General features: G+C 40.0%; 1 protein-coding gene across 2 annotated transcripts in view; it reads left to right on the forward strand.

Moving 5' to 3' along the window:
* VGLL4 (vestigial like family member 4) overlaps positions 1-25,142 on the forward strand; it is a 174,205-nt gene that overhangs the window by 7,775 nt on the left and 141,288 nt on the right. For both annotated transcript variants that reach the window (XM_036911375.2, XM_036911376.2), the window contains exon 2: positions 6,801-6,877. In XM_036911375.2, coding sequence (XP_036767270.1) covers positions 6,814-6,877 — 64 coding nt within the window. In that variant the 5' untranslated portion in view covers positions 6,801-6,813. The remainder of the gene's footprint in view (positions 1-6,800; positions 6,878-25,142) is intronic.

A 25,142-nucleotide genomic window follows, 5' to 3' on the forward strand; every position in this document is an offset into this window, starting at 1 on the left:
TGCAGGGGATAGTGACAGAACAGGCCAGTAGGAATTAGGGATATTTAAGAGAGTGCATCTGGAAGCTGGAGGTGTCGTCAGTGTCCCAGGATAGTGATGGCTTCCTGCTTCTGCTCTTTGACCAAGTGACCACGTGGCAGGAGCATCTGCCCTCCTGCCCCAGTTTCCATGTCTAGCCAAGCCGTGCTCCCCGTGCTCCCGCTCCTTTCTAAAACACACCCTGAAGAGCCACGGAGTGAGGCAGGCCTCCGGCTGTCGCTCTCTGCTTGGACGTCTCCTCGGAACACTTCCATAATATGTCTTGAAATTCCATTCTCTTGCCTCAAAAAATAAAATCTGATCCATCCCATAATTTATTCCCAAGATAGGTGCTCTTGTACTCATGTGTCTGATGGTCAAAAGGGACAGTTCTTCATGGAAGGCCAAATTAGGGTGTTCAGATTTATAGCTGAGCTTGTCATGAGCACTGAATGTCCCAAAAGTTTAGTAGCTTCAGAATTGATACCTATGGTTCCCTAATTCTCAACCTTAAGCTGTTTGGAAGGCATTCTTATTGGGGATCAGTAGGTGTGAGGAAGGAATATGGGCTAGCTAGAGAAAATATCATTGCTTAAAAACAAAGCAGTACAAAGTGTGTCCTCTGTCCATGATGAGTCACGTTCATATTTGACAACCACCACAAAAAGAGGTGAATGGGTAGACCTGAAATGAGGTGCAATACAATAGAAAACACTCTGACAGGTGCACTTTAAGTCTTTTTCCAGAAGCACATTCCTATCACTTAAATGGTGCTATTATGTTCTAGGTATCCTCATTTTAAGTGATTTTATTTTTGGTTATCACAATATTATAATGTAAAAACTATCACAGAAATGAGAACACATTATTGGGATGTACTTAGATTTATTTTCTGGATGCTGCATAATTTTTTCAAAAGGTAGTGAGATGGTTTATGGTTCATGAAGAATATAAAATAAGCCAGGCATGTCTCTCCCTTGTTTAAAACCCTTTAGACCATTCAAGGGCTTTCCACTGACTTAGAATAAAAAGCTTTTATCACGCCCTACAGGGTATGCATGATCTGACCCTTTCCTACTTCCTTGTCTCCCCTCGTTTCTGTCCCCTCATTCCCTGCACTGTGGCTACAGGGGTCCTCCACACCCACATGTCCAGCTTTTGGTCTGTCTTAGGTTTTTTGCAAACTCTGTCCTCTCCTCCAACCCCATCCTTTGACAAATCTAATTCCTCTCATCCTCAGGTTTTAGCTTCCAATTCATCTTAGAGAAATCTCGCCAGATTATTCTATCTAAAGTAGTGGAAAGGACCTTTTTCCAATACATTTCCAATACCGTTAATTTGCAATCTAGTTAATATGTTTGCACATATTGTGACTAATCATTTTTTGTTGAAATATAGCTAATATACAATATTACATTGATTTCAGATGAACAACTTACTGATTCAACAATTACATACATTAGTAAGTGCTCAGAGTGATAAGGGTAGTGACCATCTGTCACCAAATAAAGATATTATAGTATTAATACTTATGTTCCTTGTGCTGTACTTCAGTCTCTGTGACTAATTTGAAGTTGGTACCTCTTTATCTTTCACCTTTTTCATGCCCTCATCCCCCTCATCCCTCCCATCCTAACCATCTGTTGTCTATGTTAATGAGTTGATTAATCAGTTTTGTTTCTTATGTTTTTTAGATTCCACACATATAAGTGAAATCATATGGTATTTGTTTTTCTCTGACTTATTTCACTTAACATAATACCCTCTAGATCCATCCACATTGTTGAAAATGGCAGGTTTCTGTATTTTTTGTGGCTGAATAATATTCCAATGTGTACATGTACCATATCTTTATCCATTCATCTATTGCTGGACACTTTGATTACTCCTATATCTTCACTATTATAAATAATGCTTAAATAAGCATAGATGTGCATATATCTTCTTGAGTTAATGATTTTGTTTTCTTTGAGTAAATTCTCAGGAGTGGAACTGTTAAGTCAAATATATTTCTATTCTTAGTTTTTTGAGAAACCTATGTACTGTTTTCCATAGTGGCTGCACCAATGTGCAATCCCACCAACAGGGTAGGAGAGTTCCCATTTCTCCACATCCTCACCAATACTTGTTATTTCTTGTCTTGTTGAGGTTAGCCATTCTTACAGACGTGAAATGATAATCTTATTGTGGTTTTGATTTGCATTTCCTTGATAAGTAATGCAGAGCATCTTATGTTTCTGTTGGCCATCTATATGTCTTCTTTGGGAAAATATCTGTTTAGGTCCTCTGCCCATTTTTTTATTAGATTATTTGTTTTTTGGGTTTTTTTTTTTTTTTGGTGTTGAGTTGTATGAGTTCTTCATTTATTTTGGATATGAGCTCCTTATCAGATATATCATTTGCAAATATATTCTTCCTACAGTAGGTTGACTTTTTGATTTGTTTATGGTGTCCTTTGCTGTGCAGAAGCTTTTTAGTTTGCTGTAGTTGCACTTGTTCATTTTTGCTTTGTTTCCCTTGCCTGGGGAGATGTATCCAGAAAAAAATTGCCAATGCTAATATAAGAGTTTACTGCCTGTGTTTTCTTCTAGGAGTTTTATGGTTCTGGTCTTATCTTTTTGGTCTTTAATCCATTACAAATAATTATTTTAATACATATAAAGCCCCTTCACCTCTTGTAACACCCTGGGAGTAGGTAATATCAGTATCCCTACATTGCAGATGAGGAAACACACACACACAGGGGGAAAGTCTCTTCCCAGTGACACACACGTAGGAAGTGGCTGAGCCCAATGCAAACTCAGGTTGGTGTCCAAAGATCACCTTCTTAACCAGAGTGCTGATTTGTCTTTTAATGTAATGTGACCTTCCATCACAAACTGTAGGCATCATTTTCCCGCCATTTTACTAATAATTTTACTGGGTTTATTGGACTGTAGATATTGTATAAGATGTAAAATTCCTAAGCCTTGAAAAAAAATTTTTTTTTTATTACTGTTATCTTCCACCTTTATTTGCTTAGATATTTTGTGGCTAGATAATGCCTGGGTCCTGGTCCTCATCTCTCACCTGTGTTATTGTAGCAGCCCCACATTGTCCTTATTTCACACCTGGTTCCTATCGAAGTCTCCTAACTGATCTGCCTCCAGTGACTCCTCACTTCACCTCTCAAGTCAGGCCATCCTCCCAGAGCCTGAAAACTAAAATACCATTAACATCACAGCGCCAGCCTGCTCCAGGACTAATGGTGGCTGCCTGCTATATTAAATGTAAACCTGTCTGGTCAGCCTCTGGCTCTTTCCTAAGTCCACCCCTGTTGTGCCCAAGCTTAGCTTCTCCATCTTCTTAACAAGGATTTTCAGTCCTACCAGGCTGGTTTCAGTCTCTCTTGGGGTTCTCATTCCTGCCTTGGTGCCTGTCCTCAGGCTGTCGATCCAACATGACTGTACCTGTAAGCATAAGACAGGGTCCTTGCATCCAGGTAGGATTCAGACAGTGTGATCCAGATGAGTAAGAGGTCAGAGAGGAGCCTGACAGACAGGGGAGGGAGAGAAACTGGGTAAGGAAACCTTTGAAGTGGCTTTTCAAAGCATACACGTGCATGCACACACACCAGAGAAAGAATAGATGTTCACAAGGTAAACACCTCAGCTGACACTGGTCTCTCTTCTATCACACAATAGTCATTTTCATTTTACATCATGTTTTGTCTTTCATTAGGGCCTTTTAAATTGGTATCATCCTATTTCATATACTTTAGGTTCATGGTTAAGGTCATAGGAAGGCAGGGATCTTCTGTTTCTTTCACCTCTCCGCAGTACTGCACCAAACTCAGAATAATTGTGTAATAAAGCTTGGATGGTTGCATTAATAAAGTTGCAGCAGATGGCAGGTGCCTCCTCGGTGAACCATAAACCCCTAGTCTCTTATCTACCTACTTTGTAAGTTGCTTGGGGGTTTAGATTTGTGAATAAAACTTAAACCCTCTTCTTTCCTGATCCTAGAATTCTGGGTACACTTCTTTGTGCTATTTGATGTATTGATGCTTTGAGATCTCACTTCTGTGTATAACACTTTATTCTGTGCCTCATTTGCATAATTTAAGGCTTATGTTAAAATTACCTATTTTGGTTTCGAATTCTGGAGCTGAGAGAGGAGTCCTGGAGGACCAAGTGACTGAGAGGGCAGCATCTTTCCAGACATGTCCTCCAAGCCACGTGCAAATTCATTTATGGAATTGTGACTCTGAATACTTCAGTATGGAGTACAGTGCCTATAAGCATTTACTTAATCCCAATTAAGGACTTCAAGCCCAGATCTTGCCTGAAGAGGACACTGGTTTAGGTGAAGAGAATTTAATTGGGTCCTTGGGAGTTCCTGTCAGTCTGTTCAAATCTTTCACTGTTTTCTTCACCTTCATACAAGTTCAGAAATCCTTCCTCTGAGGAGAGGATCTGTTCTTTCTTACAAAGGAGATTAGGAATGTGAATGTCATTGATTTTTCTCTTTTCTGCCTCTGATATGACCCTCCCTTGCTGTTGAAAAAGAAAATTCACTCTGGCTTGTGACATCACCGCCCTCCAAGTCACTGAGGGTTATTTATCTCTAACTCTCGCATCTTTTTGTTCTGATGTTTCTCAGCAATGTACCGTATTTACCTATTCTTTTTACATTTTGGCCCTCTTCAGGAGTTTCTCTCCCTCACCCCCAAACCCCTGCCTGTGGTGACCACCCATCTGTTCTCGGTGTCTATGACCTTGGGGTCTTGTTTTTGTCTTTACATTCCACGTATAGGAGAGATCATATGGTCTTTGTCTTTCCTTACACATCTTGGGACCTTCCAAGCTCTGTGAGTTAGTTCTGTGTCTGCAGTTTTCTTTTACACCCACTGCCCCTCATTACCTTCTGTGGGGTTGTATTGCCCGCCCTACCTGTGGCTTCCCATTCTCTAGAGTGGACTATGTGGTGCTTACCTGAATCATTTTCCAAGGACACAAAGATGTCCAACCATTTCTCTGCTCAGATTTTGGTGGCTGCTTAATACATATGAAATCAAGCTCAAATCTCGTCAGAATGCTCCGTCCTTCCACAGTGGGGCCCCAGTTGAAATTTTCATCCTCATCTCTTACTTCCTGTCCCCATTTTACTCTTGCCTTCCAGTGATTTGGGCAACTTGTTCTTGAATACATTCTGCTTTCATTCTTCCCCTCTGGAAGAACTTTTACATGCAGTCTTCAGAGACTCAGCTCACGTTCTTGTTTCTGCACAAAGCCTTTCAGATTCATCTGTTTTTCTGTGGAGGACTTTGTTGATAGCACTGTTTTGGCACTTCACACATTTTACCTTAGCTCACGATTTCTGTAAGTGTGCCCTAAGAGATGTTTAATGTTAAAGGATGGCAGGGGACATTGGAGATATTTAGAATATATAGAGCTACTCCCCACTGCCTTTGCTCCCAGCAGAAGGAAGCCACAGCAGCATAGCCATAGCACAGGAAGGAAAATGAGCTGCTTAATCCAGTTAACCTGGTGTTTCCCCAAACTTATGTACCATAGAAAACAATTTTCTTTCTTACAAAATACGAACAACCCAGGGCAAAACACTTTGGAAAAACACTGCCTTAACTAGATTTCTTGTGGCCACATCTGTCATTCGGATTGAAAGCTCTTCGAAGGCAGCTCCTGGGCTTTATTTTTCCTGCCTTAGCACCTAGTAGCTAATGTTTATTGAATGAAATCATATTGCATGATTCCAGAATTGATGTTTCCCTGGAGGCCTGAAGTATGGCTATTATAAAGAAAAGCTGGTCTGCCATGTCTTGTAACTGGCACATTCATAGGTGCTCAGTAAATGCTGGAGAACGCTGAGGAAATGCTGAGTGTCTTTAAAGCAGTGCAGTCAATAAGGTATTTTTCTTAGTTGTTGAACTAATAGGGTATGTATTTTCCCAATAATTTTGTGTCTGCATGCATGTGTGCACCCGTGTGTGTGTTTAAATAATTCAGGAAAGGTCAACTGCAAAAAAGTAGCCTGATTTTATAAGACTTTCTGCCATCTTAGGCAGTTTTTGCTTTTATAGGTATTCTGTAATTTAAGTAAACAATTCAAGGCAAAAATCCAGGTTTATTAAAAAACTGGCACTAGATGGTGATAGGTGGTAATGATAGTAAGTATACTATAAAACTTGACCTTTTAAAAACAGAATTTCCTATTGGGCTTAAAATACCATTTAACCTACCAATTGCATTCACACACTTTTCATGCGTACAGTGTATGTATTAAGCTCACAGGGTCCTGAAGGCGAAAGAACAGAATGGTTCAATCTTTAGCAATTTTGCTAAAACTAATCAACTAACCACCACCACCACCACAAAAATCAGACTGGTAGTAATGCTGTGGTCATAGAGTAGCCTTTGTTCTGTAAACTATTTTTTACTGGGTATGTCTGTACAGGCCTGTTATGCACGCACATAAACATTTGTATGCACAAATAACATGGGCATGAATATTCACAGTATTCCTTCCTTTAGTTCTGACATGAGCTGCTTCCTGGAATCAGCAAGGGTTAGCCTGTAGACAGAATGGAATTTAACCCTTTTCTCTCTCTGTTCTGAGCCAAGTCCATTGAATTTCCTCACAGGATGGGAAGAGTTTCGTCAGAATTGTGATTTGTACTGGGTAGGGGGATTATTCTAACAGCTAACTACCAGAATTCTAAGCGTCTTTTGAATTCTGTTTAAATTCTTTTTTTCTCTCTCTCTCTCTTTTTTTTATCCTTTTAGGCTCCAGTCAGAAATGGAGACACCGTTAGATGTTTTGTCCAGGGCAGCATCTCTGGTACACGCTGACGATGAAAAACGTAAGTCAGGGATCTGTTTTGCATGTTTTTTACTGAGGCCCCCTTGTCTCCTGCACTGTAATAAAATCATGTGTTTCTCCACATGGTTTTATGGCTTATGCTGTTAATTTTGTTTTTTTTCCTTAGAGATAACAGCTTGGTATCCTCATTTTTCTTTTCACAGGTCAAAACATGTCAGTCTTTTAAGTGTTTTCTTTGGCTGCCAGGAAGTTCTTTCCTTGGCTGCTTAACTCTAGTGGGATCCTGAATAGAGTTAAGTCCTTAAGTGTTTCTAGAATAAACGTTTAGATACCTGTGCTTTGGTTGATAGACTAATTGACCAACAGACAACTAGACATGGAAAAAATCATCCAAGATCGTTCCTGTCATTGGAAGTGTGAAGTACACACCATAACGGAAAACAGTTGTGAAAAGTCCGTTAGCGTAAGTGAGAAAGAGAAATAATTGGGATAGAAAATGCCTTTAATGCAGTTGGGCAGAGGCAAAAGGAGAGAGAACATGACATCAAAAGGTTATTCTGCCATGTGTTAAAGTGTTTTTCCTGCTCGTCCTAAGGTATATTTGTTTTTAAATGTAACTTTTGTTCAAAGTTGAAATTGCTTGCTGAACAATATTTGCAAGAATGACTGTTTTATGTGGGAACAAAATTGAGTGTTCTTTTTCTAAGCACTAAAATGCTAATAACAAAAAAATATGTAAGGTTGAGCTGTTAGACATTGTAAGTTCTTGAAAAGAAGCTACTTCCCAGTTTAGTTCTTAATGAATTGGCAGGCTGGAAAGTGAATGGTCCTTAAAGCGTCGTATCTGCCTTTTTTCTAGTTGTTTAGACTTTTATGCTTCTAATCCTCAGTTGCCTCATTCGTAGTATGAAATAACACTACTTACAAAGAATTCATGAGGATTAAGAGGACTATTGTGCATGTAGTGCTTACTTCCACAACTCCTGGTGAGGACTGCCCTGCCCTATTCTTTGGGCATCTGGTTGGCTTCTGATAGGACTTACTCTATTCTTCTGTGTTATCAATGTGCCTGTGCTTTTGCGCCCTCCCCCTGGACCACCACTCACACAAAGTTATCTTTAGACGGGTGATTGGATGAGATAACCATTAAGGGTTGGTTTTTTTTTTTTTCCAACCTCTTACATAATTTACATTTATTTTGCTTTCACAACCCAGTGGCATGAGGTATAATTATCTCTTCCTAGGGAAATTGAAACTCAGGGATTTGAAGTGTCATTCCCAGGACAGTGAGCTAGGGAGAGGCAGCTCAGGTTGTAGGCTTTTATCTACATAACAAAAAAACTCCCTTCTGCCTCTAAGGTTGCAATAAATGTAACTGACTTGAATATCTAGTTACAAACTCCCTTAACTGCCAGTACAGCTGATTTAGAAGTTTTCATAATGTAAGAGAGGATTTTGAATTTCTCTGTGTTATAATGCCCACGTTTAGGTCCGGATCAGTAAAACAAAATAGTGTTTATACAAATGAAAAACCGGTGTAATGACCTCAGGGCAGCCCTTTGTGTCCTGAGTGGAGAGTAAGTTATTTTTTTCTCTTTTTCTGCTGCCTTCTCAGGTTCTCTCTTATAGCCCAGCTCCAGGATCTGGGTGGCTGGCAGAGTTACCAATTCAGTGAGCAATGATTGAACTCTTATATATAAGGGGCATGGATAGCAAGGGGCAGTCCTTGTCTTCATGGAGCTTATGAACTTACTTGTGTATAAATGCTTGCAGCTGTAAAATGTATATAAAGGGAAACTGGGTATACTTGGTGACATGGATGCAGGCCTCCTTGGAACTTAACAGTGTGCAAAACTGTTCCCATAGGAACAGAAGGATACTGCTAGGGAGAGAGGACATCTGCTTTCCTCGTGTGTTGAACACAGCCATTAGTGAATTTCGAGTAAGCATATATATATATATATATATATATATGTAAGGCCTGATTGATCATAGTGTAGACTTCATTCTGGAATAGTCTTCTTTGGACTCAGGTGATTCCAGTTGGTTTAGGAACTGGCATAATCCTGGGATCTCTCTATAATGGTTTCAACTTCTCAGGATCATTTTTTACATTTGAAGGAGAGGAGAAAAGTCCAAAGATGTCTGTAATCATTATTAACATGTAGGCAGCATTTTTGAGAAACATGTTAATGTGGTGCTCTGTGCACCACCCACAAGAGTGCAGAGCTCTAACACCATGCATTATTTGTATTTTCAGTAACCTAGTAATGTGTGGGAAAAATCCATGCAGTTTACAGGCAAGGTTGAGTATTCAGTTCAGCCTTCTCAGTAGGTTTCTTAAGACCTATTTGGGCTTGTTCAGCCCAAGTCAGCTTTTTATGCCCTAGATTAATCCTGTTTTAGCTTACGTTGCAAATTGCTCTTACACTTAGCATGCTCCTTAACACTTTAATAAAGTCTTGTGTATGTAATCTGATTTGGGTGTCTTCTTACAAACAGAAAAATGTTCCACTACTTGAGATCATTTTCCCAATTCATGTAGGTAACCTAAATCATTGTCTTTTCTTTTGTTCATGGAGAACCAAAAACTTAGGCATTTTTGAAGATGTTATTGTTACAGCATTTTGAAGAGAACAGTACCTTTTAGGACTTGTATATAATACCTGATATCCTTAAGGTATTATATATTATGTCTGTTAACAGAGAATAAAAGAAATATCTCAATAGTACACTGTAGAGCTCAAGTTAGTAGTGAAATGGTGGTTTTGTAGGAACACAATAGTCACTTATCTGGATGGCCCAAAAGGAATACATTTACTTAAAATAATCATCCCACTGCTCATGAGACATTCATTGATTTAATCAGTGTCTAGGGTAATCCGGGAAGGTACTTAATGAAAATACAATGTGAGATTGCCAATTTTCCATGTGCTTGAGGAATCTCCTTTGAGTGATGATTAATGCTGGAGCTGGGAAGACCCCAGCCTTTTTTTTTTGAGAGGGCATCTCTCATATTTATTGATCAAATGGTTGCTAACAACAATAAAATTCTGTATAGGGGACTCAATGCACAATCATTAATCATCCCCAAGCCTAATTCTCAACAGTCTCCAATCTTCTGAAGCATAACAAACAAGTTCTTACATGGTGAACAAGTTCTTACATAGTGAATAAGTTCTTACATGGTGTACAGTGCAAGGGCAGTCATATCACATAAACTTTTGGTTTTGATCACACATCCTGAACTATAAACAATCAGGTCAAATATGATTATTCATTTGATTTTTATACTTGATTTGTATGTGAATCCCACATTTCTCCCTTATTATTATTATTATTATTATTTTTAATAAAATGCTGAAGTGGTAGGTAGATGCAAGATAAAGGTAGAAAACATAGTTTAGTGGTCCCCAGCCTTTTTTGCAGTCTGTTTTTTTAGTAGTCAAGATGGAACAAAATTTGAGGACAGGACATTTATATTCTGATGTTTAAAACAACACCTTTGTGCATCCTTAACATGATATTTATTTTTATTGTGACATTTACAAACGGTTTCAGTTTGGGTAATTTTCTTCTTGTATTTTATGATTATAAGATCTTCCTGTCCCTGCTGATTTCCTCACTTAGATTAAAATAATGTTAAGAAATGTGTAACTTTGAAGATTTCAGTGGAGGGGCAAGTACTTTTGATCTGGTCTAATTGAATATGCATATGGTCAGAAAAAGCAGGGTAAGGTTGGTGTGAGAGATGTAGAGAAAACCGAGCAGCAGGAGGCAGCTTTTTCGGGATTTCCTGTTGTTTCTGCTCCTACAAAATTCACAACTTGTTTGGTGAAGGTCACTGAACCTTGGCTAATTGATGAAGCATACATTCCTATAAACCTTCCGGGAAAGCATTCCTAGGAGTACTTTAATTTTTTTATTATTATGGGGACTGATGCCCCAGATGTGTGGAATATTTTCGTGTACATTAGACCATGCTGTCTTTTACCTCAGAAAGAAAAAAGACCTATCTGATTAATTAGACATATTATTACCAATTTCTCTGATTGATTTCTTTCCACCAAGAGTGTGATCATTTTCTGCCACCTCTGCACCTGTACAGTAAACCGGTTGCTGCGTGTGCATGTTGTAGTGTTTTAGCCTGCCCTTTCCTTTGGGCAGATCAGCCACTCCTGATTTGTATCTTTCTTCTGCTCCTTTCCTCCTACTCTCTTGCCTTTCAGTATCTGATATGGTGGCTTTCAAATATTTTTTGACTACGGCACAGAGTCAGAAAGCATTTAGATGGTGACCCTTGTGCTCACATATTGACAGAACTGATACAGAGGCTTCATGAAACAGTATTTACCCTGACTGCACAGTGATTTGCCTGTTTTATTCTCTACATTCTTTAAATAAAAGTTAGGTCATGATTCATTAAAATGGTTTTAGGATCCATCAATGAATTTGGAGCCACAGTTGAAAAAATGTGATTTGGTTTGAATCTCCCTCAGTGGACAAACTTACTTTCGGCTCCTCCATTTATGTATTGGGAAGGTTTGCCTAACACACGGGTCATGAAGGTAGTGAGCCGGAGCCTTCAGCCATGCAGGGCTGTTTCGGTGACTGGACAGGAAGGCCATCAGCACTCTGCTGTCTCTGAGGAGCGCGGGAGGACTTGCAGCTGTAAGCAGGTGTGCCTCCTCCACTAGAGGCACTGCCTCACCATTCTGAGCCTGTGAGCTTGAGTTAGAGTCAGTGCTCAAGAGAATGGCCACCCTCTTTGGTTAAACCTCCTTAGCACCCTCTTGTTCTGTAAAGTGTGCTCCTTGTGGCACCGCAGCTCTGTTGAGGCTGCCTAGTAGACAGCGATCGGGCTGTCACTTCTCTTGGTAGCCTAGTTTGATGGCTTTAATCATGAAAGTCACAATTTTTATATCCGAAATGTCCGAGAGGGATGTCATGCTTTTCTGTCTATGACAGTAGCTCACTGTAGCAGGATTCCCAGAGAGAGGAGGAAGGGGGTATTTGTAAGCATCCTGAAATCACCTTCCCAGGTGATTCTGATGTTGGGTCCCTTACCCCAATGGGAGTCACTGGTCTAAGAATACTCCTTGGGGAATTCTAGATCTGTATCTTTAAGAAGAAGAGGCTAGAGCCTGCCAAGTTTGAGATGCTGTAATTCTTTAGCCATTATGTATTCTTTAACCAGATTCACTAATGGTTTGTATTTTGTCCCATTTCCTTTATCGTTCTTTCTCTGCCCCTCTTTCTCTGTGTACGTACACACACATATATATGTATATGCAGATTGTTTTTCCTGAGACACTTGGAAGCGGGAGGTATCATGCCTCTTTATGCCTGAATACTTCAGTATTATTTCCTATGAATAAGAACATTATTTTGCATAACCACAATATGATTATTTGTATTAAAATGCTCACTTACATGTAAGCACAAGACTGGGCATAAAATCTTTATGTTCATTGTTCTTTTACAACTTTATAACCAGAATGTGAATTTATAATTTAAATATAGCCAATAAATGTTAGCCATGACACACTAGGTGACAGTCTGCTACCACTAAGTCCTGTTCCACTAGTAAGCTGCCCACTGCCACCATGCTAGGTTTGATCTTTGACAAGTTTCCCCACTACTTTTATCTTTACAACCCTTGTGAAATATTTCATTGTATGGATGGTGGTGATGTAAGTTGGCTTTCTTTTAGTGCAAATGCCTCAATTTTGTCTTAGATATGTTTCTGTCCTTTCTCATTAAACCAGGAAAAAATGCAATCGCTGAAATCATGTGCCAATACTTGGTTGTATAGTAGGCATCTGATTCATAATATGCTTATTTCAGATTTTTAAAGATTCTGTGTAGGGGTTCCCAGGCCCAATTCCAATGTGTGTGTGTTTTTGGGGAGGGTTCCCCACGCGCGGCCAAGCAATTCTTGAACACCAGGCTGTTTCCTGTGCTTCTGACCAACTGGCTACAGATTGGAGGTTCCAGTATCTCTTCCTTAGGTTCAGTTAATTTGATTACTTTGCTAGAGCATCTTGCAGAACTGAGGAATACACTAAATTTACCAGTTTAATGAAGGCTACTGTGAAGGATACAAGTTAACAGATGAAGAGGTACATACATAGGGCAGACTCCCCAGTAAAGAGTAAAGAGTTTCCATGGTCCCGCAGCTTGGAGCCTGGCTCTGGCATGTGGAAGCATTCAGGTTCCCCAAGGGTGGAAATTCCCCAGACAGAGAAAACAATGAAAAAGGGACAAAATGCCGTTCTCATAGTTTTTGTGAAGACTTCATTTCATAGTCATTATTTTTTTTTTTTTTAATAATTATTTTTTATTGAAGGGTAGTTGACACACAGTATTACATTACATGAGTTTCAAGTGTACAACACAGTGGTAGAACATTTATATACATAATTCTAGGTTCCAGCTATCACCCTACCAGGCTGTTACAATATCTTGACTATATTCCTTATGCTATACCTTACATCCCGGTTACTAATTTATTTTACCATTGGAGGTCTGTCCTTTTTTTTTTTTTGTTTTTTGTTTTTTGTGAGGGCATCTCTCATATTTATTGATCAAATGGTTGTTAACGACAATAAAATTCTGTATAGGGGAGTCAATGCTCAATGCACAATCATTATTCCACCCCAAGCCTAATTTTTGTCAGTCTCCAATCTTCTGAGGCATAACAAACAAGTTTTTACATGTAGAACAAATTCTTACATAATGAATAAGTTACATAGTGAACAGTACAAGGGCAGTCATCACAGAAACTTTCGGTTTTGCTCATGCATTATGAACTATAAACAGTCAGTTCAAATATGAATACTCATTTGGTTTTTATACTTGATTTATATGTGGATACCACATTTCTCTCTTTATTATTATTATTTTTAATAAAATGCTGAAGTGGTAGGCAGATACAAGATAAAGGTAGAAAACATAGTTTAGTGTTGTAAGAGAGCACATGTAGATGATCAGGTGTGTGCCTGTAGACTATGTGTTAATCCAAGCTAGACCAGGGCAATAAAACATCCACGTATGCAGAAGATTTCTCTCAGAACGGTGGGGTGAGGTTCTAAGCCTCACCTCTGTTGATCCCCAATTTCTCACCTGATGGACCCCCTGCGACTGTGCCTGTCTTAGGTTGTTCCTCCCTTGAGGAATCTTACCCGTCTCTGGCTAACCAGTCATCTTCCGGGGCCATACAGGGAAATGTGAAGTTGGTAAGTGAGAGAGAAGCCTTATTGTTTGAAAAAGTTAGCTTTTTACTTCTTTGCATATTTATGCCCTGTGGCTTCTATGCCCAGCATTTGTCTTGAGGTATCTTTACCACTTGGAAGAATTATGATACTGGGTAAATTTGATATGAGGCACGAATTCTATTTAAGGGTTGTAATTAGGAAGGAAGAAGAAAAGCTATAGAAGTAGCAGGCGGAAGAAAACATGGGAAGATTGATTATTTCTTTGATATATCTTCTTGTAGAGTAACTTCAGCATGTATAGGTTTTAAGCTACTACTTAAATTGCACACACACATTAACATAATAGGAGTATAGTTACATAACCAAAGCATATCTGTAATTACCAGCCATCTGCAGTGAAACCAAGAAAACCAGTTAGGCACCTTAGGCATTTGTGAAAACTTATCTATGATATGGTGGATATTGTCCAAATGAACTTGAACAGTCTGAGAGAAATCAGACAAATTAAAACAACCCATTCCTAGGGACTGTTCACATGCCATATGTTCTTTTAACAATAAATAGTTTGTAGTTGTAAGACTTTGGAGCGCTACAATTTGCACTTCTCCAAATTCTTGGTTGAGTTCCAACAGTATAGATCCAGTCCAATTTTGTTGTTTTACTGTATGCACAGGCCAGCTTAGATATCTCCTTCCTCATTCCCATGGCAGGTCCAGGAACTGGTGGGATGAGTGCATCTACAGCTGTAGCAGTGCGTGGATCTTTGTTGGGGTTTTTTGATGATCATCTTCTGGCATGAGTCTTCCAGAGGGTGCAGATGTTGGAAGTTCTTTTTCATATCGTATCTTAGTTCATTTTCGGGGTAGCCCAATTAGGCTTTGATCCTCTGTATAAACACAAACAGACCCTTTGCCTACACTTTTATATGCCCTTTATACCCTTGTGTAGAACTCGTTGGAGGTTAACACACAGGAACTGCCCTTTTTTTTTTTTTTTTTTTTTGCTATCACTAATCTACACTTACATGACGAATATTATGTTTACTAGGCTCTCCCATATACCAGGTCTCCCCTATAAACCCCTTTACAGTCACTGTCCATCAGCATAGCAAAATGTTGTAGAATCACTACTTGCCTTCTCTGTGTTGTACAGCCCTCCCTTTTCTCCTACCCCCCCATGCATGTTAATCTTAATACCCCCCTACTTCTCCCCCCCTTATCCCTCCCTACCCACCCATCCTCCCCAGTCCCTTTCCCTTTGGTACCTGTTAGTCCATTCTTGAGTTCTGTGATTCTGCTGCTGTTTTGTTCCTTCAGTTTTTCCTTTGTTCTTATATTCCACAGATAAGTGAAATCATTTGGTATTTCTCTTTCTCCGCTTGGCTTGTTTCACTGAGCATAATACCCTCCAGCTCCATCCATGTTGCTGCAAATGATTGGATTTGCCCTTTTCTTATAGCTGAGTAGTATTCCATTGTGTATATGTACCACATCTTCTTTATCCATTCATCTATTGATGGACATTTAGGTTGCTTCCAATTCTTGGCTATTGTAAATAGTGCTGCAATAAACATAGGGGTGCATCTGTCTTTCTCAAACTTGATTGCTGCATTCTTAGGGTAAATTCCTAGGAGTGGAATTCCTGGGTCAAATGGTAAGTCTGTTTTGAGCATTTTGATGTACCTCCATACTGCTTTCCACAATGGTTGAACTAACTTACATTCCCACCAGCAGTGTAGGAGGGTTCCCCTTTCTCCACAGCCTCGCCAACATTTGTTGTTGTTTGTCTTTTGGATGGCAGCCATCCTTACTGGTGTGAGGTGATACCTCATTGTAGTTTTAATTTGCATTTCTCTGATAATTAGCGATGTGGAGCATCTTTTCATGTGTCTGTTGGCCATCTGTATTTCTTTTTTGGAGAACTGTCTGTTCAGTTCCTCTGCCCATTTTTTAATTGGGTTATTTGTTTTTTGTTTGTTGAGGCGTGAGAGCTCCTTATATATTCTGGACGTCAAGCCTTTATCGGATGTGTCATTTTCAAATATATTCTCCCATACTGTAGGGATCCTTCTTGTTCTATTGATGGTGTCTTTTGCTGTACAGAAGCTTTTCAGCTTAATATAGTCCCACTTACTCATTTTTGCTGTTGTTTTCCTTGCCCGGGGAGATATGTTCAAGAAGAGGTCACTCATGTTTATGTCTAAGAGGTTTTCGCCTATGTTTTCTTCCAAGAGTTTAATGGTTTCATGGCTTACATTCAGGTCTTTGATCCATTTTGAGTTTACTTTTGTATATGGGGTTAGACAATGGTCCAGTTTCATTCTCCTACATGTAGCTGTCCACTTTTGCCAGCACCACCTGTTGAAGAGACTGTCATTTCGCCATTGTATGTCCATGGCTCCTTTATCAAATATTAATTGACCATATATGTCTGGGTTAATGTCTGGATTCTCTAGTCTGTTCCATTGGTCTGTGGCTCTGCTCTTGTGCCAGTACCAAATTGTCTTGATTACTATGGCTTTATAGTAGAGCTTGAAGTTGGGGAGTGAGATCCCCCCTACTTTATTCTTCTTTCTCAGGATTGCTTTGGCTATTCGGGGTCTTTGGTGTTTCCATATGAATTTTTGAATTATTTGTTCCAGTTCATTGAAGAATGTTGCTGGTAGTTTCATAGGGATTGCATCAAATCTGTATATTGCTTTGGGCAGGATGGCCATTTTAACGATATTAATTCTTCCTAGCCACGAGCATGGGATGAGTTTCCATCTGTTAGTGTCCCCTTTAATTTCTCTTAAGAGTGACTTGTAGTTTTCAGAGTATAAGTCTTTCACTTCTTTGGTTAGGTTTATTCCTAGGTATTTAATTTTTTTGATGCAATTGTGAATGGAGTTGTTTTCCTGATTTCTCTCTCTGTTGGTTCATTGTTAGTATATAGGAAAGCCACAGATTTCTGTGTGTTGATTTTGTATCCTGCAACTTTGCTGTATTCCGATATCAGTTCTAGTCGTTTTGGGGTGGAGTCTTTAGGGTTTTTTATGTACAGTATCATGTCATCTGCAAATAGTGACAGTTTAACTTCTTCTTTACCAATCTGGATTCCTTGTATTTCTTTATTTTGTCTGATTGCCGTGGCTAGGACCTCCAGTACTATGTTAAATAACAGTGGAGAGAGTGGGCATCCCTGTCTAGTTCCCGATCTCAGAGGAAATGCTTTCAGCTTCTCGCTGTTCAATATAATGTTGGCTGTGGGTTTATCATAGATGGCCTTTATTATGTTGAGGTACTTGCCCTCTATTCCCATTTTGCTGAGAGTTTTTAACATGAATGGATGTTGAACTTTGTCAAATGCTTTTTCAGCATCTATGGAGATGATCATGTGGTTTTTGTCTTTCTTTTTGTTGATGTGGTGGATGATGTTGATGGACTTTCGAATGTTGTACCATCCTTGCATCCCTGGAATGAATCCCACTTGGTCATGGTGTATGATCCTTTTGATGTATTTTTGAATTCGGTTTGCTAATATTTTGTTGAGTATTTTTGCATCTACGTTCATCAGGGATATTGGTCTGTAGTTTTCTTTTTTGGTGGGGTCTTTGCCTGGTTTTGGTATTAGGGTGATGTTAGCTTCATAGAATGAGTTTGGGAGTATCCCCTCCTCCTCTATTTTTTGGAAAACTTTAAGGAGAATGGGTATTATGTCTTCCCTGTATGTCTGATAAAATTCCGAGGTAAATCCATCTGGCCCGGGGGTTTTGTTCTTTGGTAGTTTTTTGATTACCTCTTCAATTTCGTTGCTGGTAATTGGTCTGTTTAGATTTTCTGTTTCTTCCTGGGTCAATCTTGGAAGGTTATATTTTTCTAGGAAGTTGTCCATTTCTCCTAGGTTTCCCAGCTTGTTAGCATATAGGTTTTCATAGTATTCTCCAATAATTCTTTGCATTTCCGTGGGGTCCGTCGTGATTTTTCCTTTCTCGTTTCTGATACTGTTGATTTGTGTTGACTCTCTTTTCTTCTTAATAAGTCTGGCTAGAGGCTTATCTATTTTGTTTATTTTCTCGAAGAACCAGCTCTTGGTTTCATTGATTTTTGCTATTGTTTTATTCTTCTCAATTTTATTTATTTCTTCTCTGATCTTTATTAATTCCCTCCTTCTGCTGACCTTAGGCCTCATCTGTTCTTCTTTTTCCAATTTCGATAATTGTGACATTAGACCATTCATTTGGGATTGCTCTTCCTTTTTTAAATATGCCTGGATTGCTGTATACTTTCCTCTTAAGACTGCTTTTGCTGTGTCCCACAGAAGTTGGGGCTTAGTGTTGTTGTTGTCATTTGTTTCCATATATTGCTGGATCTCCATTTTGATTTGGTCATTGATCCATTGATTATTTAGGAGCGTGTTGTTAAGCCTCCATGTGTTCGTGAGCCTCTTTGCTTTCTTTGTACAGTTTATTTCTAGTTTTATGCCTTTGTGGTCTGAAAAGTTGGTTGGTAGGATTTCAATCTTTTGGAATTTTCTGAGGCTCTTTTTGTGGCCTAGTATGTGGTCTATTCTGGAGAATGTTCCATGTGCACTTGAGAAGAATGTATATCCCGCTGCTTTTGGATGTAGAGTTCTATAGATGTCTATTAGGTCCATCTGCTCTACTGTGTTGTTCAGTGCTTCCGTGTCCTTACTTATTTTCTGCCCGGTGGATCTATCCTTTGGGGTGAGTGGTGTGTTGAAGTCTCCTAGAATGAATGCATTGCAGTCTATATCCCCCTTTAGTTCTGTTAGTATTTGTTTCACATATGCTGGTGCTCCTGTGTTGGGTGCATATATATTTAGAATGGTTATATCCTCTTGTTTGACTGAGCCCTTTATCATTATGTAGTGTCCTTCTTTATCTCTTGTTACTTTCTTTGTTTTGAAGTCTATTTTGTCTGATATTAGTACTGCAACCCCTGCTTTCTTCTCACTGTTGTTTGCTTGAAATATGTTTTTCCATCCCTTGACTTTTAGTCTGTACATGTCTTTGGGTTTGAGGTGAGTTCCTTGTAAGCAGCATATAGATGGGTCTTGCTTTTTTATCCATTCTGTTACTCTGTGTCTTTTGATTGGTGCATTCAACCCATTAACATTTAGGGTGACTATTGAAAGATATGTACTTATTGCCATTGCAGGCTTTAAATTCGTGGTTACCAAAGGTTCAAGGTTAGCCTCTTTAGTATCTTACTGCCTAACTTAGCTCGCTTATTGAGCTGTTATATACACTGTCTGGAGATTCTTTTCTTCTCTCCCTTCTTGTTCCTCCTCCTCGATTCTTCATATGTTGGGTGTTTTGTGCTGTGCTCTTTCTAGGAGTGCTCCCATCTAGAGCAGTCCCTGTAAGATGTTCTGTAGAGGTGGTTTGTGGAAAGCAAATTCCCTCAGCTTTTGTTTGTCTGGGAATTGTTTAATCCCACCGTCATATTTGAATGATAGTCGTGCTGGATACAGTATCCTTGGTTCAAGGCCCTTCTGTTTCATTGTATTAAATATATCATGCCATTCTCTTCTGGCCTGTAGGGTTTCTGTTGAGAAATCTGACGTTAGCCTGATGGGTTTCCCTTTATAGGTGACCTTTTTCTCTCTAGCTGCCTTTAACACTCTTTCCTTGTCCTTGATCTTTGCCATTTTAATTATTATGTGTCTTGGTGTTGCCCTTCTTGGATCCTTTCTGTTGGGGGTTCTGTGTATTTCCGTGGTCTGTTTGATTACCTCCTCCCCCAGTGTGGGGAAGTTTTCAGCAATTATTTCTTCTAAGATACTTTCCACCTCTTTTCCTCTCTCTTCTTCTGGGACCCCTATAATACGGATATTGTTCCTTTTGGATTGGTCACACAGTTCTCTTAATATTGTTTCATTCCTGGAGATCCTTTTGTCTCTCCCTATGTCAGCTTCTATGCGTTCCTGTTCTCTGATTTCAATTCCATCAATGGCCTCTTGCATTCTATCCATTCTGCTTATAAACCCTTCCAGAGTTTGTTTCATTTCTGCGATCTCCTTTCTGGCATCTGTGATCTCTTTCCGGACTTCATCCCATTTTTCTTGCGTATTTCTCTGCATCTCTGTCAGCATGTTTATGATTCTTATTTTGAATTCTTTGTCAGGAAGACTGGTTAGGTCTGTCTCCTTCTCTGGTGTTGTCTCTGTGATCTTTGTCTGCCTGTAGCTTTGCCTTTTCATGGTGATAGGAATAGTCTGCAGAACTGGGACGAGTGACGGCTGGAAGGACTTCCTTTCTTGTTGGTTTGTGGCCCTCCTCTCCTGGGAGAACAGCGGCCTCTAGTGGCTTGTGCTGCGCAGCTGCGTGCAGACAGGGTTTCTGCTTCCTGCCCGGCTGCTATGGAGTTAATCTCCGCTGTTGCTGTGGGCGTGGCCTGGCTCGGGCAGCTACTCCAAAATGGTGGAGTCGCGTTGGAGCAGGAGCTGCTGGGAGGCTATTTATCTCCGTAAGGGGCCTCCCTGCTCCCTGCAGCCCAGGGGTTAGGGTGCCCAGAGATCCCGGATTCCCTACCTCTGGATTAAGTGGCCCGCCCTGCCCCTTTAAGACTTCCAAAAAGCACCCGCCAAAACAAAACAACGACCACAAAAAAAAACAAGAAAAAAATTTTTTTAATTAAAAAAAATAAATAAATAAAAAAAAAAAAAAAAAAAAAAAAGGTGGTCGTTCGTTTTTCTTTATTCTCCGGTGCCAGCCTCAGGCCTCTGCTCACCGGTCTTTCTGCCCTGTTTCCCTAATATTGGGGTCCCTGTCCCTTTAAGACTTCCAGAAAGCGCTCGCCAAAACAAAGCAGCAAAAAAGCAAAAAAAAAAAAAATGGTCGCGCGCTTTTCTTATGTCCTCTGTCGCCCAGCCTCCAGTGCCTGCTCACTGTTCTTGCTGCCCTGTTTTCCCAGTATCGAGGGCCCTGCACTCTGGCCCGGATGGCTGGGGCTGGGTGCTCGGCAGTCCTGGGCTCCGTCTCCCTCCCGCTCTGCCTGCTCTTCTCCCGCCGGGAGCTGGGGGGAGGGGCGCTCGGCTCCCGCGGGGCCGGGGCTTGTGTCTTACCCCCTTCGCGAGGCGCTGGGTTCTCTCAGGTGTGGATGTGGTCTGGATATTGTCCTGTGTCCTCTGGTCTTTATTCTAGGAAGGGTTGTCTTTGTTATATTTTCATAGATATATGTTGTTTTGGGAGGAGATTTCCGCTGCTCTACTCACGCCGCCATCTTCCGCCCCCGGCCCATTTCATAGTCATTATTAAGTAAGTCATTGGCTATTCGCTGATTCGACCTCTAGCACCTCTCTTGCCCCCACTTTGGGAGGTGGGGACTGATCTAATCACATGGTTGGTCTTCTAGGCAACCAGCCCCTGCCTTGGGTGAGGTCCAGAAATCTCCTCGTTAACGAACAAGACACACTTCATCTTTATGGCTCAAGCGTTTTCAGGAACCAAGATGAAGATTAAATATTTCATATAAATCATTATATTGCAGATTCACAACAAAGTAATAGCACAAGTAAAAATTCCTCACAGACCCCTGAGCATTTGTCTGTGGACCTCAGTTTAAAGATTACTGTATTACCTCATTTAGTTTTCACAGAAAACCTATTAAGTGGATAGTGTAATTAGTCCCTTTTTATAGCTGAGGAAATGGAAGCTTACAGAATTTTATTTGTTCAAGGGTACTTTGCTTGGTAGTTGCAGTGCTGAGATTTGAAGCCTCACCCTTTGATTTCTCTGTTATATATGCCTTCTCAGAGGGCATTGAAGACTTGACCAGTGACTGAAAAATAAAACAAAAACAAAATAAAACAAAACTTCTGTATATACTGCCTCCACTAACAAGTCAGCAAAGGGGTTTTCATTTGGAAAATGCTTCCCAACCATTAAATAACATTTCCTAAGTAATAAGTAACTGCAATCAGCCAAATGGATGGGTGGTAGCCTATATTCAGCAACCGCCGTGTGTCTACTTTCTCATGTGCATCCATGGCTCACATGTGCACTGCCACGAACTTCTCTTTATACTGAACTTTCTTTCCCAGCAAATGCCTCAGTTAACTGAGGCTCCAATGACAAGGGCTGCCTCACAAAGTTATGGATCCCTTATTGCCGAAGTGTTCAAGTAGAGATGAGATAACCACCCTTTAGAGGCATGTGGAACCCTGGATGATCTAAAATTCTGTGAGTCTCTCTTAAATGCAAGGCCTGCTGAAGGCAAAGATCCTGCTCCATCCTGCCTTGTATGCCATGCACATACCATTTGATGTGAGTGGCCGGCGTTTAATAAACATCTGTTGATAATAAAGTAATTGCTGGAGAGAAAGGCTCATCTCTAAGGAACTAATTTAACATTAGCAAAAATGACATTATAAGTATTACTGTTGTACTAATAATGTACATATGAAAAGGAGTACTGTATTCCATTTGATAATACTTCATAGTTTGCAAAATATTTTCATCTGATGGTTACAGCAAGAACCTTTGAGGTAGGCTGAGTGGGAGGTGTCAGAGAAAATGAAGCTTAAAGTTGGATGCCTAATTATAAAGTGGTAGAGGTGTCAAAAACTCTGCAAACCTAAGGTGCTTTCTCCCTGTCTGCCTTCACGTGTAGTCACATGCCATGATCACCAGAACCTCAGTGGATAACTGAATGTCAGCTGTTGCTAGGTAGCAGGGGACTCCAGGGCAGGAGGACCTCTTCTCCGACTTCGTGTTTCCTTTTGTTCTTCAAAATCAGCACTGAATTTACTGCTTTCTGAAGGTTGGAGACATGAATATGTTTTGTGCTTTAGTTAATTCCCTTTTGTGAACAATGGCATTGAAAATGTCATCACCAAATAGTCTATTTTACTTTAAAAACCTTCATGAAACATAAGTTGGGATAGTATTAATGTGCTTATTTTAGACACTGTAGGAGTGGTCAGCTGTTTCAGTCAAATTTTGCCTCTCAGGGTAGGCACCTGGCATTTAATCAGCACCCCTGCCCCCCCTCCCCACCCCCCTTCCAGAGACAGCTACTATAAATGTCTCTGCTATTTTTGTAGTTTTCTGTCCGCCCAAATTAGCAGAAGAAATGTTAGAAATGCATCTGTGCTGGTGAAAATAATGGCTTGTTAATTAGCATAATGGAGGTTAGAAATGGATTTTTCCACCTAATAGCTCTTTAGATACTTGAGGGTGGTTTAGTATGTTGCCTTTAAATTGGTATTTCTCAATCCTTAGAAATCCATTCTTTAATACTTGTAAAAATGTTACGTGCTGTTTTAATGACATTTGCAATTCCAATGAAAATATCAGAGTCAGTCTATAGCATATTACTACGCTGATGGACAGTGACTGCAGCGGGGGGGCAGTGAGGACTTGGTAATATGGGTGAATGTTGAAACCACAATGTTCATGTGAAACCTTCGTAAGATTGTATATTAGTGATATGTTAATTTTAAAAAATCAAAGTCCAGAATCCTTGATGTACTTATTTCCTTCATCTGATACATATCTTCCTCAGTGTCCCCTTTGCCTCCTGGCATGTTCTCTCTCCCTGTTCTCTCTTCTCTCTGCATCTTGAGAATCAGTGCCCTGGTTAGTATCTTGTCCAAACATACCCAGCACAGGCAACTCTTAGTTGGATATATCTTTCAAATGTACCATGTGAAGTGTCTTCTCCACCAACCTTGGCTCGAGAGTGTACCTCCTATAATACGGGACAGTCAGACCTAAACTGATTCATGTGTGTGATCTGGGTGTGCTGTACCTAGGACTGCCACCAGCGCTGGTCTAGAGCTTTGGGGTGAAGGGACAGAAGGGATGGGACAGACAGGACAGGTGCACGAAGCAGCCAGGTGTCAGGCTGCAGGGAGCAGTGGGTGCCCTGAAGAGCGAAAGGCTCTCACTCCTTTTCAGCGGCTGCCCCCGCCCGGCCCTGGCCGTTACTGTGTGCTGGCTCTTGAGAGCCCTCTGTGTGCTCCTCTTCTCAACTCCGGGCATCCCGTTGGCACTTGAAATCAGTTGGGGTGGGAGCATTTACCATCATGGCAAAAGCTATAGCTCAGGGCTTTTGTTTTTTCCTGTTGACAGAATGGTTACCATTGACCAGTATGCCCTGGCTCCAGCCAGCTTCTTTTCCTTGGGAATACGGGGCAAGATTTGTCAAGTTTTCTGATTGTTCAAGACAAACAGAAACCTGGATATTTAGGTAAAATATCTAGATTTTAAAAATTCTGTATGAGCCAAACAGTAGCTCCCTTGTCAAGACTGGACCTGTAAGCTTCTAAGCATCACTGGTCCAGTCTCAGTACTCCATTAATTTAACCTAAAATAACAGTAGATTGTTATTAAAGCAACCTGCATCAGCTTCTCTGCCTTCTCTCATTGTATTTGTGGATTACTGTAACTATTCTTTAAGACCTGAAAAAGGTGATATGTAATATTAAACCATCTCCTAATATCTGTCTTAATGTCTTAATGTGGAAGTTAATTTGCATATGTGTTTATTTTTTCTTCCCATTCAGATTATCTGTTGTTAAAAGACAAAGGTCACATCTTTTTTCATGCTCTTTTGTTTCCTTAAAGATTTATGTTACACTCTTAGGGAATATATATTGACTTGGCATTTGGTGTGGAAATAGAATCAAGTTCGAAAAATCAAACTGTTAGATCCTTAGTGGCTTTAGATTTATTGTGTAACTGCCTTTTTATTGGATCAAACACTTAATTTTTTGTATATGAAATGAATACATCTTTCCATTTGAAATCTGGGGAAGTTACCACTTCTTTGTCTAGGACTGCCTGTATCATCAATCTTTAAGTGTATGTTTTTTTGATCTCTGTGAAAAATATTGCTTAAATGCCACTTTTTTTTCATGGAACTTACCTTTTTTAAGCTGGACTGTGACCACTTTTTTAATGAACCTGACAAGGCAGAAATCTGTTTTGTTCACCAGTAGGCTAGGGTTGAGAAGAATGTTTTTTCATTTCTTTAGCAGAGTACTAGCTTAGGGGTAACTTTGACTAAAACAATTTAAATCATAAATATTTCATGTTGGAATTCAGGAGGACAAGCTGGATTTTTTATGTAAAATGGCAGC

This window comes from Manis pentadactyla, chromosome 1 (assembly GCF_030020395.1).
Source record: "Manis pentadactyla isolate mManPen7 chromosome 1, mManPen7.hap1, whole genome shotgun sequence".
In the NCBI taxonomy this organism is placed as follows: Eukaryota; Metazoa; Chordata; class Mammalia; order Pholidota; family Manidae; genus Manis; species Manis pentadactyla.